This window comes from Podarcis filfolensis (assembly GCF_964270895.1).
Source record: "Podarcis filfolensis genome assembly, chromosome: 1".
NCBI classification, from domain to species: Eukaryota; Metazoa; Chordata; class Lepidosauria; order Squamata; family Lacertidae; genus Podarcis; species Podarcis filfolensis.
In genome coordinates, this window is record NC_139604.1 from 66023104 (window position 1) to 66041464 (window position 18361).

Sequence of the window (18361 nt, forward strand, 5' to 3'; positions counted from 1 at the left end):
GAGGAACCACACTGGTACAAAGTTGTGGAAGGCTGATCTAGCTACTCCTAAGGGAAGCACTTTGGTACAATAAAGGTGCAAGTCAATGACAAATGGAGAATAAAGAAGTTGTGAGGTGTGCTTCCCTGAGCAGAAAGTTCCAAAGTGTTGATGTGATTACTGGAAAGGTTGTGCTCTGATTTTCCACAAATTTCACCTGCAAATAGGAGACGTCCTAAAGGTAGGGCCTCTCCTGCTGGCTCAGAAGCCAGGAGAAACAGGGAAGAAAGCCCTCTGTCATGTATGCAAGGTCCAGCTGAAGCTGAAGCTTTGAGAATGAATACTTCAATTACTTCAATAGTCTTTAAAGATAGGTTAGTAAACAATATATTTAAACCTTCTTCCAATCTTTTAGTTAACTCCACAACAAATGTGGTTCGGTGAAACAAAGAAGAAAAATCTTTGAAATTATCATGAGGAATAAGTAGGAACTTGTTTTCACTCAATAATATTGAAGCCTCAACATCACTGTTTTAATTTAATGGAAAATTTATTTCTAATAGATTGCAAGACAACAGCAGCAACTTCTGCAACAGCAGCACAAAATCAATCTACTGCAGCAGCAAATTCAGGTCAGTGTGTTTTATTGCTCTCTTCTGATTATGCTTAAATTCCATTTAGTAAAAGGGGAAGCTTTACAACAAAATTGCTTTTACCCTCCTAGACAAGCAAAGCTTCAAATCCAAGGAGGATTGTCCACATTAAAAAAAAAATTAAATTGTGATAAATATTTTGGTGTAGCCTGCCTTTGGTTAATAAACAGGTTTTGTTTGAAAGATACGCATTACTTTTAAATCTTCCTATTTAGCTGTAAGATAAACAGGCATTTTAACTTCTGTGCTACGGAGGAAAAGGAGTGATTCAATTGTTGGTTATGGATTGCTTTATTACAACCAAGACTGAACTGCTTTATATTGAGACAATTACTATGGAAAACATCTGCAGCTATTGCTGTGTAGGTATATAAGTACCAAACCCTTTGTAGGCAGAATGTTTATCTGCCAGGGGCACCAATTCAAGTTTTAGTGGTGTGTGTGAGAGAGAGCAGGAGCATTCAATATGGTCCAAGGACCCACTCTTGGATATATTCAAAAACAGATTGTGAAGAAGTATTATATTTTGAAAGCATTTGTTGTGGTTATTTTCTTTTCTTTTAATGCCTCATCATAACTATAGCAATGTTATTACCACAGGTCAAACAGTCACCTATAAAAAGCCAAAAGGGAATTGTGTTTGTACCTTTACAATACATACCTAGTAGAGGCTCCTTTCACTATTTATACAAATAGTTCGATTCATAGAACCAGTGAGATGGTCAGAGACAGTGTTTTCTCAGAAATGAATCACACTGATATGAAACATGGAGGACTTCACCTTTGTGTGGCATAGTAATACTGTAGCTCTTCTGTTAAACACAGGAAAGTGCTTCTGAAATGTAGGTTGCAATCCTAACTTAACTTGATTTCCATGGTACTAACTTTCAGCGGCCTAGAGTGGCTGGGGCAACCCAGATGGGTGTGGTAAAAGGTAAAGGTAAAGGGATCCCTGACCATTAGGTCCAGTCATGACTGACTTTGGGGTTGCGGCGCTCATCTTGCTTTATTGGCCGAGGGAGCCACTTCTGGGTCATGTGGCCAGCATGACTAAGCCGCTTTTGGCGAACCAGAGCAGCACACGGAAACGCCGTTTACCTTCCTGCCAGAGCGATACCTATTTATCTACTTGTACTTTGACGTGCTTTCAAACTGCTAGGTAGGCAGGAGCAGGGACTGAGTAACGGGAGCTCACCCCGTCACGGGTATTCAAACTGCCGACCTTCTGATCGGCAAGTCCTAGGCTGTGTGGTTTAACCCACAGCGCCACCCGCGTATGGGTGTGGTACAAATAATAAAATCATTATTATGCAAATATATTTCAAAATAGGGTGTCAGATACCAAGATCAGAATTCAGTGTATTGGAAAAGGGCTCCCTCCATTCTAACATGAATTTTATTGCTTGTTTTAACCATGGTTAATCATAATATAAGCACAGCAGTTGTGACATCCCTGCCCCATTCCCTTAAAAACACACACATTTTAAACACCTTTTCTTGTTATTTTGGACACCACTGCAAGTGGCTGCAATAGCCACCTCTCAAGAACCAGTTCCCAAAAGCATATTAAAATATGCTGTAGCATTATTCTAGGTAAAAAATTGATTCTGCCCCATTCATTCATTTCCTGACAGAAAGCAGTTTGGAATTACAGAATTGTAAGTTGGAAGGGATCCAAAGGATAATCCAAAAGGCAAAATGGGCTGGGTCCAGCTAAATAGTTGTGCTAGAGGGACCCAGCACAATGAGTCCTGAAAACGTGATAGGGCTTTCCCCACCTTTCCTCCCCCATCCAATCAGCTCTGGAGGGATCAGGTGAACCCCCAGAATGGAGCACAGGGGGAGGAGAAAGGGGGTTTTCCATTAGGAAAGCAGAAATCCTTACACTGATGGAACAATTGTAGTAGTGTAACATTGAATTCCAGTAGTATTTTTCCAAAGGAACTTGGAGGGTGGGAATGGTACAGAAACAAGTTAGGATTTTTTTAAGACAAAGAAAAGAAAAAGTGATGCTGTTGCCTTTCCAAATTTCTGCATAATTTTCCCCACATCACCCTTAACTAGTCATGCCCCCTCTATTTGTGCTTTAATTTTGACCTGAATGTTTGCAAATTCAAATAAAATAATAATAGTCATCATCACCACCACCATCTTGCATATTTGAACATCTCCCACATAAAAGGCAGCATGTATATAGAACAATTTTCATGTCAGGGATCTAGGCTAGTTTTAAATTAGCAGTCTGTTTTCATATGTGATAACCTCACCTGCTCTTCAAGCGCTACAGTCCAGCAAGGATGGTACTGCATAATATTTCAGAATATTAGTACAGCTTTAAATCCTGGGTTATCACAGGGAGATGGTTTCTCCTCTTGTAGAATGGGATGGCGCGAGACAAGAAGCTTATCATCAATTTGCATGGTTGCTATTAATTCTTGCCAGCATTGCAATAACTTCTGCTTTCCAATAAGTTTTCTCCCACCTACCTCAGGTTAGTCAAATATATTGGAGAGGGAGGTTCGAGGAGGAAAGTGTAGAGCAAGTGACTGGGAATGCTGATGAACTGAGGATGTGGCTGGCTGTGGGGGAAGTAATGTGCATATGGAAGATGCAGAAGGAAATACAATGGTCTTCTCTGTTCTAAGATATTTCAACAACTTCTTGTCACAGTCTGTGGAGGAAATGACTACTGCACAAGTGACTCAAGGTTCTCTGCAGATGCAGAATGAGTATGCAGTGCAGATGATGAAGCAGAAAGACCAGGCTGGCCAAATTTGTTCAGGGATGCAGCTCTTGCAAGTGGAATGGGAGAAAATTCAAGAGTCACAAAAGGGGCTCAAATTCAGCTTGAGGAGAAGGCTAATGCAAATTTGAGGAAATTTTGAGTAGGAGCTGACCTTAACTAAAAGCTCCTCAACTGCATCAAGCAGTATTGAGAAAGAGAAACTGAGGCAGAAAATAAGCTTCAAGTACAAATTGAAATTAACAGATTGGAAGAACACAGAGTCTCTGAATTAGAAGTTGTAGGAGAAGGAAGCGAGCTGGCTGAAGCTAATGAAACAATTAGTGTGCTGAACGAAAATATATCAGAGTTGCAGCGGAACTTAATAAATCAGGAAATGCAAATTAAGAGCCACGAATCACAGAAGCAGGAACTGACTGAACAGCTGAATGTATTACACTGAAAGAGAGAGGGAGAGGACCAGTCAGCAAATTCAGTCTCTACAAGCAAAGGTAGCCCTAACGACTGGGAGCAAGCAGAAGGTTCAGGATCTGGAGCAGAAGGTCTCCTTGTAAGAACAAGATGTTATAATGGAGAAGAACTTGGAAGACCAACTTTCCAAAATGGAGCAGGAGCTGTAGTTGATCCCATACTGTCCACATCACCATGCACAGACTTTGTATTGCTCTGATGCTGCTTCAGTATTTTCTCCCCCTTTTGCTCCATGGCTTCTCAGACTGTATCTGAAATTAAAGAACTGTGGGTAGTTGTGGCAGTTTTGCTCTCTAGCTGGACTACAGTAGGAGGCAGAGATTTGCACCTTTATTCTGTGCCTGATGTCTCCTCCTTGCCTTCTGTTAATTACTTATCCTATCTTCACTTTTGAGGTACCTGAAGCAAAATGTGTGTTTAAGCTCTGAAACAGTTTACTGTGTCAAGGCAGGGGTTTGGCAAGTGGAGTGTCACTTAATGCAAAATGATGATGATGATGATGATGGAGTTGGTCTTGAGCTCCCTTCTGTCTACTGTTTGTTCATAATTCTAGCTGATTCCTTGCCTTACTGCCTTCTATTCTGGTTTGGGTTTTTTTGAGCAAAGGTTAACAGGCATGTCACTGAGATCAAGTGACAGTTGCTCTTCCTAGGAACAACTAATCTGCCTCCAATCCATCTTGTTCTAAACATGTTTTTCCACTAAGTTATGGAGTTTAGACACTGCCCAACATTTTGTCATTTTGTGCCAATCTGGTTATTTGGGCCTGTTTAGTGTGAGAGACTTCTGTGGATTACTTCTCTCTCTTGTGTGCATTGGGAAAACTCATTAAAGTATTCCAGGCAGGTTAAGTATTTCTCTTCCACAGCATGTTTGCCAGGATTCTGGTGGGCTTTTCATCTTCTCCTGGAGCATCTTGTAAGGAATAGCTTTGGCTGCTATTGGAGCTGCTGAACCAGTGCCATATCAGGCATGCAAACGAATATGAAGGAAATGCTACTGTAAGGCAGAGAGGGTGGGATTATTTTAGAAGTTTCCAGCTTTTAGCTTGCTTATAGTTATTGAACAGCCTGCCCTATCCAAGAGGTTTAAGGTGGATTTTAAGTCCTTTCCTTTCACCAAAGAGCCTGCTTCTTCCAATCCTCCTCAGAGGATGATCAGGACTCAGGATACCCTCCTGGAAAGTGTGGGCTGGGCAAAATTGGCTAAAATTGAATGGAAGAAGCACGTTACACGTGAGGAGACACCATTCATATAAGATGAAGAGGCTATAGCTAGGATCCAAAGAGTTTATACACAAACTCAGTGTTTTGTTTTGTTTTTACTTTTGAATGGCTAAGGATCTCCCCAGTAATATTAAATTGCTTTTGAAATTCCAGTCGATTTCATAAGATATTTTGTGTGCAGCATGGGATGTGCTCTTTGAGAAATACAAATTCAAAGCTCCCCTGGGCATGTAGGGCTAGTCATGTGGTTCCTTGGATCAAGGCCTGCAGCATTAATTAGTTGTGTTTCTAGTCTTCCTGGACAATAGCCTGAAGCTGCACCAGTATTTCACAGTTTTATGATGTGCTGTTGTGCTGCAGTTCGTAGGCAAAGAACTGCTGCCAAAAGTCTGTTGACACAAGTCATACATTTGTCAGTTCGCAAAATGAGTAGGTCCTTTTAAAAGAATAATAGAAACAAGTGAAGCCGATACTGATTATTTAGCCCTCTAAAACTTAGGACAATTTAAATATGGTTTTGGTAAATGAAATGGAGCATGAGCAAAAGGCAAAACAGCACATCTTAAATATGTGCCCCTCTTCTCTCGTGTGTGTGTGTGCGTGTGTGCGTGCGTGCATGTGAGAATTAGTAGATGATGGATGATGGATTGATTGAATAAATAGAAGGCAAAAAAGGGAGAAGGGAAAAACAGAGGGATGTCTGGTATGGGATCTGTGTGAGAATGAAACATGGATGAATAAACATAAGAGAGGAGGAAGACAGGGAAAAATGAATGGATGAGTGATGAATAATTTAGAACCCTGCATGATCAGAGTTCATGAGGGGTGAGGGAGTCCAACACTTCTTTTCAGAGAAGGGCCTTCAATACAGATTTTGAAACTTCAGACAGGTTCATAAAGGAGAAGACAGCCCTTCAAGTACCTTGGTCACAAGTTGTTTAATGATTCAGACCAGGCATCCCCAAACTCAGCCCTCCAGCTGTTTTGGGACTACAATTCCCATCATCCCTGACCACTGGTCCTGTTAGCTAGGGATGATGGTAGTCCCAAAACAGCTGGAGGGCCAAGTTTGGGGATGCCTAGTTTAGACAGATCAGCACTTTGAATCACGTGTGGAAGCTTTTAAGGTTAGTGTTACCTGAATGATAGCACCCCATCAATAGTCTGGTTCCCATGTTCTGAACCATATGTCATTTCTAAACTGTATTTTAAGGACAACTGGATTATGTTCCTCTAGTTTAAAACAGAATTTCAGCTAATACTAATGGCAGCCCTATAAGCTCTTGTGGTGTTCACATTAGGGCTGTCAGCCAGTATGTTTCACTCCAGAGTTGCCACAATCCTGTACAACACAATATCTGACTCATTTGGAAAACATTTATATCCCTCTGTCACTGGAAGTTACTGTGTCAATTCTGAATGGAATATTTTTCTAATTGTGGCTTAAAGCTTCATTTCTCATCACATTCCCTTCCTACCATAGTGAACCCTGCAGTTATTTCCTTCAAATAGCTAGTTAGATTGCCATTTAATCCGTGAAGTTATCTTTGCACATTGAAGGTTCAGTTCCTCTTCCATTTTTATTGTCACTAGAGTTCATTTTCATGAATACATTTTCCTCCTGTTCTTGAAAGTAACATTCATGCTGTGCAGTTTAATATCAACAAACTTGCCTGGTCTTACTTTATTAAAATGAGTGAGCATGACGGTAAACAAAGGGGCAGTAATATGAAAAATGACAACTGTTTAACTGTCCTTGAGTGTGAATAATTTTTGTTGTACTTAAAACTTGAGAGGCTGAACCAACAAATCCCTTTCCTTATCCATGATTAACTACTGACAATTGAGGTACCTGGTGAGCTGAATAAGGACTATCTCTTTATGTGAAGTGCATGTCTAAAGATCAGGAATAATTACATTCTACATTAGCCTTCATGGCCCCCACAACCTGGTTAATTAAATTTTTTTTTGCTAGGATAATAATGCTAAGATATTGGTCATTATTAAGTATCTAATTGACCTCCTGTTTCAGAGGTGGACCCTTCATTTATTGCCTTCTAGAAATAGGTTAAAGCTATTTGCTGTATGTTTGCTGAAGGGGCACTGTCTGGAATTTAGCTCAAACTGGGCTGCAACTGTTCATTCATAGGTCTCTTTCTCTGTAAACTGTATTTAGCACTGACAAGCAAAAAGCAATTATAGCACTACTGTTCTGGCACAGGGGAATACCCCCTCCCGCCTTTTGTTATCGATCATGGAACTGATCTCCTTCCAGTAAGCTCAGAACAGGACCAAATAAAGTTGCTGAAAGCAATTTGATACATCTGTTGGCATGTTACATGGATCAGAGGCTCTGTTGAAAGTAGAAAAACAAGGCTTGTAAGCAAAACTCAAATTCTAAGAATAGCCCTCAACTTTAGTAAGTCCTTAAAATATTTTAATTGTATATTCAATCATGAATTAGCCAGGAAAAAAAGAGACCCAAGCCCATCTCATCCCTTTATATTTTCACTGCACTGTGCGGTTTTTAATTGCCCATGGGCATGCTGCTGTGATCTTCTTCAGAACTAAAAAAAGAGGGATAAAAATGCAAATCTAATTATTTCTTTTATCTAATTTAATTAGCTTCTAAAAGTTATGATAAATGTACTTAGAGCTTTCTTTAAATGTTTAACTTGATTTTCTGGATTAAAAAGAATAGGCACACCTACTGTGCTCACCACAGAACACAGCTGAGTGTGTATATAATTGTTCTTGCTCAGTAAACTGACTCTCTTGGAGATAGTGGACTCTCCTTCATTGGAGACTTTTAATCAGATGGGTGGCCATCTGTCATGGATGCTTCAGTCATGATTCCTGCATTGCTGGGGGTTGGACTACAGGACCCTTGGAGTCCCTTCCCACTCTGCAATTCTATGATTATATGAAATCCATCCATAGCTCATTAATATTATTTTAGACTGCTCCACAATTAGTCATAGTCAAAGTCAGGACTGGCCTCTTTTCAGAACAGTGCTCTGATGGAAGTGCTGCATTTTTGCTTAATCTGCAGCCTGGTTCACCTGTCTTGGTAAGCTGAATTATGATTTATGGAGACTGTGCTGGAGAGGAGCTCAGCAAGGTTTAGCTTTAGTGTGATGTCTGCACCTGTACTCGTGGTTAGGCTCTCTCTTTAGCTGCAGCTCAGAACAAACCTGGGCTACAGATCATGGATAAGGAGGAGAGAGCTTGACCATGAACTCAGGCAGATCCCTAAACCTTGGCTTAGCTGCTGGGCCACACTGAACCGAAAGGTGAGCAAAGTAGGTGTGAGCTCCCCTCTGTGAGTTAGTGTGTCCGTGCTAACCCATGGTTTGGCTTCCTTTTTGGAGAAAACATGGCCTCCCGTGTATCTTCACATAAGTGGCCTGTAGTTTTTAGAAACGGGAAAGCTTAGGCTTCTAAGATCACAATGTGATCCTATGAAAATTGGTGAAAGTGGGACTACACAGAATTGGATAAGATGACAGGAAGGATTCAAAACCTGTGGGACCAGAGATTCACAGAAGATTGGAATAAATATGCGAACTATTTGAAGAGCAACTGTAATCAACAAATTACACCAGCAGGACTGCAAGAAGTTTTGTAAGGAGGAATATATGAAATATTACAAAGAAGATAAAGAAGAGAGAAATTAGTTATGATATTTAAAGGTAATAGTGAAAGTAAGAAATGTAAATAAGGGGGGGGAATGGAAAATTTTCAGATGTGGTTGACGGAAGTAAAAAAAACTGTATAAGATATAAAATTATGTTTTATAATTGTTGAAAATATATATATGAAAGTGACACATCCTAGTACTGTCAAGGCTAGAGTCAGGCATAGGTCAGCAGCAAAAAATAAAAATAACAAAATCACTTAAATCTTTATTCCAATAGAAACAAACCATAGCTCTGGCCTAGTGGTCTCAGCAACGCTTTCTAGGAGGTCTCGCCCCAGTGAAGCAGTTGCAAGGACTAAAGGTCCCTGCCTTCCCAGTGTCCACCAGGAATCCTCCTCACCAAATTATTTCCCACGCAGCCTCAGGCTGTGTAGGTTCAGCCCATTTCCTTTCTCTGCGAGTTCTAGGAGACCAGTGAGGAGGGGAATCTGGTCACAGCAGGAGGGGGAGAGTCCTTGGATTCTTTAGCAGCCTGTCTCCATTCTGTCTCTTAGCCAGCCTCCCCTCTGGCCTCCACTTCAGCCTCAGAGTCTGAACTGCTCTCTGCCACAGCCTCTTCCTGTTCACCAAACTCTACCACCTCTCCTGCTGCTGAGACCTCCTCTTCCCAGTCTGCTCCTTCTCCTTCTGACCAATCACCATTGCCCCATCACAAATCCCCTGGCTGAGAGCCTTCTTCCCCTGGGGCTCCCCGCCTGGTGCCTCCCACCACTCCTCTGCATCCAACCAGCCCATGACACGTATATTGGAACCAACCAATGCCCCATATCTTGCTGCATATTTAGATGAATAAATAAATTTGGACATGCTTTTCAAAGTAGGCACATACTCTGCTTACAAATCTGATCTGCAAGCTGATGGTGTTGTATAAAAGTTTACTAATAATGATTGATGGTAATGATGTGTGCAACACTCTCAGGGTGGTGGTTAGGGAACCCCCAGAACTTCATGCAGGGGAATATGTTTGCAGAGATTCAGGCTCAATTCAGGCTCACTACATCAAACTAGGAAATTTAACTATGGTTTTGTATATCAGGCTTGACAAACCATGGTTTGTTATTACCTAGCAAATCAGAATCCAAAACTGTCTTGGTGTGATATCCAAATTGAGAGGCTATAATTGCTGCAGCTGCTTCCCCTCTGATTGCCCCTGCAACAAAAGCAATCAACCATGTTTTAGGGTGGTGCCTGAATCCAGCCATAGACATAGTTGAAGTATTATTTATTTATTTACTTATTTACTTATACTGCTCTTCATTAAAAAAACCCTGAGTCATTAATAAATAATAATACAAATTGCACAAGTACAACCACTAATAAAACAATACTCTAATAAACTACTGATCACCACCATGATATGAATGAGCTTGGCATAACCATTGCATCCCTCTTTGCAAATAACAATTCTCTCCCTCCATTTCTGGTTTGAGATTAGTAAATTTTCTTTTAATCTGAATTGACAAACTATCGTTTACACTTGGCCTGGTTTCAAATAGTTTCCAGCTTTAGATGGAATAGAAAACAGTGCTTTGCCCATAGCCAGGCAACAAAGGAGGAATTTCCATGTGTGAGGGGAGAAGGGAGCATGCAAGCGAGAGGCTCAGGCATGTAACACTAAACCATGGTTTAGCATTAACTACTGAACATCTCACAATTACATTCCAAGTTTTGTAGAATGTTATCTCCTTAGGAAAACTACTAAATGCTTATCTACTTTGACCATGTGCTTTATTTAAATTGGTCTAAAAAATAATTATGACTGTAGAGTTGTCTTATTTCTTATTGTAAGATCCAAACAGTATATTGAATTCAAAAAAGGGGGGGAAATGATTAGGCCTTCAGTATCTCTTTCATATGACTCTTCTAATTATAGAGCAGTAAATGGTAGGCGAGCATATGTTAGCAACATGAGCAGCAGTCTATGAAATGAGCTACAAGTTAATAAAATCATCTTGTGGTACTGTTGGCCAAATGTTAGCACACATGTTTCGGAAAGTGATATTTCAACAGGCTTGAAGAATAGGACTCTGGCGCATTGAACCTGAACATGATCTGATGTGTGGAAAAGAGCTAAATCTGCAGCAAAAGCTGAGGTTTAGGAGAGGAAACAGGAATTTGGAAATGAAGGTTGAGCACGCTTGTTTCTTTATTTCTCTCTTTATTTTTGAAAGTGATGACATCATTAGCTATTTTGTTCACTCCCAAGTTCTGTTGGACATCCCCTCCCCTAATTCCTATAAGTACTATAGGAGTGTATCTAATAATCAATAGCCATTTTTCTCATTTCAATCAGTGCAGCAGAACACTTGCTTGATAGAGAAATGGAGGAATAAACCAGATTAATCAGGGACAATTGATAAGAAGGCTGTGCCCTTGCTGCTGAAAAACTAGCCAAAATCCAATCATGTGATGTATTCAATAGCTAGTCATTACTTTGCAGCAAAGTCTAATGTGGATTAAGGGTGGACAAATGTGTCAATTTTAGTTTCTCTCAGTTTCTCATTTTTCCAAAGAAGTTCAGTTCACCTTATTACCATAACAGTTTGCAATTGTATAAAAACGAAATCCACACACACACACACACACACACACACACTCTTATGCATTTTGTGTGTGCATTTTTGTCTGATGTGTGCATTTTTGCAAGCATATATTTTGTACTATTTTCATTAATAGACATAGTTTAGTGTACACATTTCTCTAAAAATATTTTGTTTGCATTTTCGGGTTGAATAAATCTAGCACAAAAATTGGGGGAAAAACAACTTATAGCTGCATTTAGGTCCCTGTATCGGTTTGGGAAGTGCAAATTAGTTGGATTTGCATTAAATTGTGAACTGAGTTAATTTCTGTTCCATCCTATTGCATGCATGTAGAACAGAGTGGGGAAAGCTCAGGGTCCAAGCAAGAAGGCATCTTGGCTGAGTGAGCAAAAAAATGGGCAGGTGGTCCAGCGGAGTGGGCAGGCAGATGGTCCAAGGCAGGCATTCCAGACAGGACTTCACATACTCCCCAGTGATGAAGGAGCTGTGAGCAGTGCAGGGGTTGTGTAAGGTGTAAAGGGAGAGCGTCGGAGTTGGCAAGGAAGGTGGAGGATGTGGTGGGGGCTGGGTAGGCAAGGTTTGTTAGCAGTGTGATTAGGAGTGGCAACCCACAGTTAACAGTATTTTGTATAGCATCCTGGAATCCTTTTGATGAATGACAGTTAAGACACATCTTTAATAAATACATAAATAGCATTCTATTTAATCATGCAAAGTCCTGCATTTACAGGTAATTAATACATGATCAGTGAACAGCTAGTTTATGTCATGTATCAGGTATTAATAGAAATGGTTTTCTAATATACTTGGGTAAATTGCAAGTTCTCATGCTAGGATTCATTGTATTTATAGGTGACAAAATAGGTTGGGGTTTTTTGGGGGGAGGTGTTATATTTGAAGAATTAAGAAGTAGTAGAAGTTGGGCTGGTACCTACAGCAATAGACTGTCATGGATAGTCTCTAAGGATTGCATTGAAACAAATCCCTTAATAAGATGTAATAACACTGTCAGTTCTGGATTTTTTTGCTTGCTGTAACTTTTACGGCCATGGAGTATTTCTTTGATGGTTAATTGTGAGCTATTTGAGCTTAAGTAATAATATATTGTCTGCAGTGTGTGCTTTCCTGGATATAGTGAATAAAGGGAATAGTTAATAAAATGTTAGTGCGTTAAAGAACCTGATTTATGGTGATGGCCATGTATACAAGCAGTGCTGGAATGTGATGATATCAAAGGTCAAAGTTTTCTTTCAGAGATTCAGGTATTTGGACAAAAATGATAAAACACAGCTCTGTTTTAAAAAGGGAGGCAGAATGTCAGTTAAAGCATTAGAGAATAATTGTAGTATACTTTCTGTATTGTGACAATAAGCCATTTTTTTCATTAAACAGGGCAGACTTTGACAGGTGGGGGGAGTTAAGGTGGTTTTTAGTTGTTATAATGAATAGTACATAACAATTACAGAAATTTGTGGAAGTGGGGGTGATGCCCTTGTGCGTTTCTTTGATCAACTATTAGAACAAAGTTGTTAATTCAGTACATAGGGAATGCCCTCTTCAATAAAGTCTGCATGACCCTCTGTCTGTTGGCCTTTGGGGAAATCCTATTTTAAAAAAAATCTGGTCTGCATTTGGGTGGTTTTATGGTTATTATAGTTTAGAAAGGTGTGATCTGCTGCTGTATTTCAATATTGTTATTTATTTTTACTGCTTTTCAAAAATATGTTGAATGTTGTAACCTGCCCTAGAAGGGTAAAAGCAGACCTGAAATCCATTAAATTAATAGTAATTAATTTTAATAATAATATAAATTAAGAAAGAGAAGTTCAGGTGATGTACTGGAATTTCAGCAGGAACTTGAAATTGTATACAATTGTATAGTATTGTATACAATTAGACGCCTCTACTGTTGGATTGGTTCACATTTATGTGCATATTAATTTATCTCTTTACACTCAATGACTGGCAGTTGAATGTATGAACTGAATTAACTGCTTTTGAGTTGACTTACTTATCTGTGGTGAATCTCTGATGACTTATTTACCCATTCAAGGGAACACTCGATTCTACAGTCAACAGCTGCTTTTGGATGAGATATAAATGGACCATGCTTTCCTGATACAGATTCCCCTCTTTGTGTGTTTGTGAGTGAAGAAGCCCAAAAGTTTCCTGTTAACTATACTACCCAATTCTGTCTAACTGGGAAACTGTGGTTAATTGTTTTGGAACAAACCAGGATATGAAACCAGTTTTACACTATAGTTAACCAAAGGTTTCCTGGCTTGTTTGATGGCCCATGAAAAAGGAATAGTAAAGCAGCTGCATTTGGAAGCTAACATTTGTTTGCGTGAAGCTGAGATGTTGTCTGAACATAGGCCATGAGCAATGAACACACGGAGCAGCTCAGCTCTCCTCATATCATCTAGAGATGGAAATCAAGTCACATTGTTGTATGCTTCATTTCCCTCAGTATATTTTAAAAATATTTTTTAACCAACTCTACATAGGACTGTGAAAGGATCGTAAAGTAGAAAAATCAGAAGAAAAGGGCTGATTTATTTAACTGCCCTAAATTAAAAACAGGCCTTCTCTGCACATTAGCAAGTCTTGGAAACAATATAATTCTTTCTGTACTGGCACTTTTTGATTCTTTAAGCATTGGGAAGACGTGTTTTCCTTCAAAATATTCAAGGTGTGCACAAGGCCTATGTATGCACACCTATGTTTTGGTTTTGTGAAGACTTTCCGAAACTATTTCTGTGTTGAGTTTTTGTTTTGGCTCCTGCATCACAACTCATCAACTGCCTCATATTCTTTTGGACACGGTGTCTATTAACCTGGAATGAATGAACAATTGACAAGTAATGAAGTTTTTGTTTTTTGTAAACTGTCTCTTTCGTAAGCATTTAATGCAGTACTGGAAAAAAATCACTATGAGTAGTTTCTAATTATATTAGAGAACTGGTTGCTTCAAAAAGAGAAAGCTGTGTTTTCTATTTAGGCACAATATTTCTCACTACATGGTAGAGTAGGGTTGTTGGCTCTGTTGTACTTAGAAGTCCTGCTTGTTTAAAAGAACTAAGTCTTTCCTATAAATCTTGTATAGACCATCTTCTGTAAATCAGGCATTTGCACAGCTTGTGTAAATTATGTCTACATTGAGATTTTAAGAAGTTAAACAGTGTGCATACCATACTTGAGGGATGGGGAATAAAAAGTGATATATTGTGCGACACTTGATATAACACAGCAGAATATCTTTTCAGTTCCACAGGGAAGCATTGACATCACCATGCTTAAATTCCTATGCTATAGGAACTTCCATAAAATGCTACACTGAAGTTTGTAGCCATTCAATGAAAGAAAACAAATCATGAGCATGGTACACAGTGACTTACTATGGTGCACCATGTTTATCTTGTGTTGCCCAAAATGACAATATGCAAAGAAAGTATGTACACTATAACACACTAAATGATGAAATAAAGAAACTCATTATAAACTGCTCATTCCCCAAAATAATAATTTTTAAAAGTAAAAACATAGACCGTGTGTGTGTGTACGAACACACACACACACACACACACATATACATACACACAGATATACACATACACATGTGGGCATAATGAGTGGGCATAATGAGTTTTGATCACATTAAAAATATAGGCAGCTGAATAAAATACTAGTACAGTTGTACCTTGGAAGTCAAACAGAATCCGTTCCGGCAGTCCATTTGACTTCCAAAACGTTCGGAAACCAAAGCGCAGCTTCTGATTTGCTGCAGGAAGGTCCTGCAGCCAATCGGAAGCCACGGAAGTTCCGTCAGATGTTCGGCTTCCGAAAATAGTTTGCAAACTGGAACAGTCACTTCCGGGTTTGCGGTGTTCAGGAGCCAAAACGTTCAAGGACTAAGCTGTTCAACAACCAAGGCATGACTGTATTAGTAAACATCATATGTACATACATCATGTTGTTTGTTGTTTAGTCGTTTAGTCATGTCCAATTCTTCGTGACCCCATGGACCAGAGCATGCCAAGCACTCCTGTTTTCCACTGCCTCCCGCAGTTTGGTCAAACTCATGTTAGTAGCTTCGAGAACACTGTACAACCATCTCGTCCTCTGTCGTCCCCTTCTCCTTGTGCTCTCCATCTTTCCCAACATCAGGGTCTTTTCCAGGGAATCTTTTCTTCTCATGAGGTAGCCAAAGTATTGGAGCCCCAGCTTCATGATCTGTCCTTCCAATGAGCACTCAGGGCTGATTTCCTTAAGAATAGATAGGTTTGATCTTCATGGGACTCTCAAGAGTCTCCTCCAACAGCATAATTCAAAAGCATCAATAGACTGAAAGTGCTAATTACTCTCATAGACTATGGTTTGTGATTATAGTAAAATAGGGAGGGTGAGGGAGAAGCTTATATGATCCAGTTAAAGTAAAGCTAATACATAACCACATTCCTACTGAAATCAGTGGGACTTAAAGGTTCTTCATCTTGGCTGAATTGGGTCCACAAAGCATATAACTCTAAAAGGAAATAGTGAAGATGATTTTATAAATCACATTGCTATTTTTCTGTTATTAGCTCAGTAAAGCTTTCTTAGGAATGTGTGTTTGTGTAGTTAAATTTATAATCAACCATATTGTGAAAAATGTTATTTTTTATTGTTTCATGTGATGTACTTAATTGCAAATCTAGCCATGAGTAAAATCCATAGTAAAGAATAGTTGCTGCATGGTGAAAGTTTATTCATTTAAGCAATAGTATACATTTAGCCTTAGAGGGCTCACTTTGTATTAAAGTTTTCAAGTTATTGCTGAGAGCTTTGGACCTGTTTGTACAATACCTCAGCCCATAATTGAATCTCAGGTGAACATAACAGTTGTAAGAAGAACTCCATTTTATTCTTGCAACATCTCTGTGAGATTTTGTCTAGGTTGATATAGAGTGACCAACCTAAGATTACCCTTCAGTTTCAGGGCTGAGTGTGGATTTGAACTCTGATTTCCACCATGCTGTTCCAACACTTGAAACCGTTATGCCTACACTGACTTGCTTGTTTCCCAGCACACTGCCTCTGATACTGGAGTTAGTACATTGTCATCATGACTAGCTGTGGATAGTCATTGAGGCTCAGCCTCCATAAATTGTCTAATACAGTACTTCTAAAAGCCATCCAATGTAGTCTTAATTACTTAGTCTTAGCTATGTTCTCTATGATGAAGTAATTCCTTTTCTGTATCTTGAATATATCACCATTTAGCTTTGTTGGATAACCATGGGTTCTAGTGTAATGAGGTGGGGGGCCCTCTATATCCATATTTTGCACACCAATGCATTTTATATACCCCTTCTCATGTCCCCCACCTGCTTAATTCACCTTTCTAGACAAACATTGTAACCTTTTCTAATAGGGCACTTTCCCCCCTTGAATGTTTTGATTGCTCCTTTCTGCACTTTTTCAAACTTTACAAGATTTTTTTTTTTTTTGAGCTATTATGGCCAGAATTGTACACAGTATTCGAAGTGTGATCACTCCATAAATCTGTATGAAGGCTTTGCAATACTAGTAAATTATATTTCACAACGATTCCTAACATGGAATTCACCTTGTTTACAGCTGCTGCACCCTGGATGAAAGCAGATATAATCCATTCATTCAGATTGTGGGGCTTTGGCTTGCATTTCTCCCATGTTCCTCCAGTCCTATGCCGCTTTTTCATTTGTTTCTAGGCACAACCTCCTGGTTTACTTGTTTACTTTACTCTTCATGATGTCCAACGAAATAAAATCCGGGGGTGAAGTATTGGCTCATCAGGCCATATCATGGAATTGTCTTTTTAACCACTCTCTCTAATTTTTGTTTGCGGTATAAAGATGGCATTCTGCCCAAAAGTCACGTTACTGCATCTGTCTTAAGAATACTTTTGCAATGTGAAGCTCCAAATGAAGTTGGTAACAATTCCTCATTTCTGCTGCTCACTCCATTGTAACGTTTTACACATTTTGTAGGGTGCTGAAATTACCCCACAGTAATTGTTTTATCAATGGAGTTGTTTTTTAAGTATAATTTAATCATAATATCTGCTTAAGCTAGTATCAAGCATGCCTTTTTTTTTAAGGCTGGAATGATTTTATAGCCAAGTTATATAAAAACATGGAAAAAAGGCACTAATAATGGAAAGGTTGACACAACATTAATTTTCACATTGCATGTATTTTAGAATTTGGGAAGAAAAAAGACCTTTATAGCTTTGCTAAGGTATTAATTGCAGGAAATTACAGCATATCCTATTAAAGAATTATGTCAGTGGCATATGTAGCCTGTGACACCTTCACATGTTCTCCCTTGTTTTCATGGCAGAAGTATTATTGCATTTTATTCTTGCAAAAGGAGGCAGTGGGTGAAGTGAATGGGACATTTGATTCTTACCAGACAAGCTATATTAGTCAATTTGAAAAGCTAAGAACAAAACTTAAGTATCATGATTTATTCAAAAAGAGTATGCCCAACATTTTATGCTTGACATGTAAGAAAGCCTTTTCAAACAAACTCCCAGTGAATGCGGTTATCTGCAAGGCTGCCTGAGCTATAGAACATCTCAAAATTCTACCATATATATCCACATTTCGATTCTAGAATTTTAAAATAATGCAATGTATTGTTATTCAGAGAGCTGAGTTATTCTAAAAATCCAGCTTACCCTGGGTAAGAGCAAGCAAGCAAGCAAGCCCAAATCTGTAATAAGATCTGTAAATCCATAAATGGATTGCAAGATGGGCTGTAGTTTAAATAGCCTTGCATATAATTATAAAGGAAGATATCCGATGGTATCCCACTGCTGATAGAAGGCTTTTTGATCCAGCCTGAGGTTTCTGTCAGTGGAATGAGAGGGTAGGTTATGGTGGACCCAGGAGCAGTGAGTCTGCAGTTGTCGGGGTCAAAGCATGGGGAAAAGTAATAAAGACAAAACGAACAGCCTGAGATCAAATAGGCCACAACTTTATTGATTACAGATGTCAGTTGGCTTTGACATAGGCATTGGG

The 18361-nt window shown here is 39.2% G+C and overlaps 1 protein-coding gene across 50 annotated transcripts in view; it reads left to right on the forward strand.

The window, feature by feature from the left end:
- The window catches only part of SOX6 (SRY-box transcription factor 6), a 443885-nt gene that overhangs the window by 283244 nt on the left and 142280 nt on the right, over positions 1-18361 (forward strand). For all 50 annotated transcript variants that reach the window (XM_083589534.1, XM_083589547.1, XM_083589512.1 and 47 more), the window contains one exon: positions 543-611. In XM_083589534.1, the coding sequence (XP_083445660.1) occupies positions 543-611 (69 nt within the window). The remainder of the gene's footprint in view (positions 1-542; positions 612-18361) is intronic.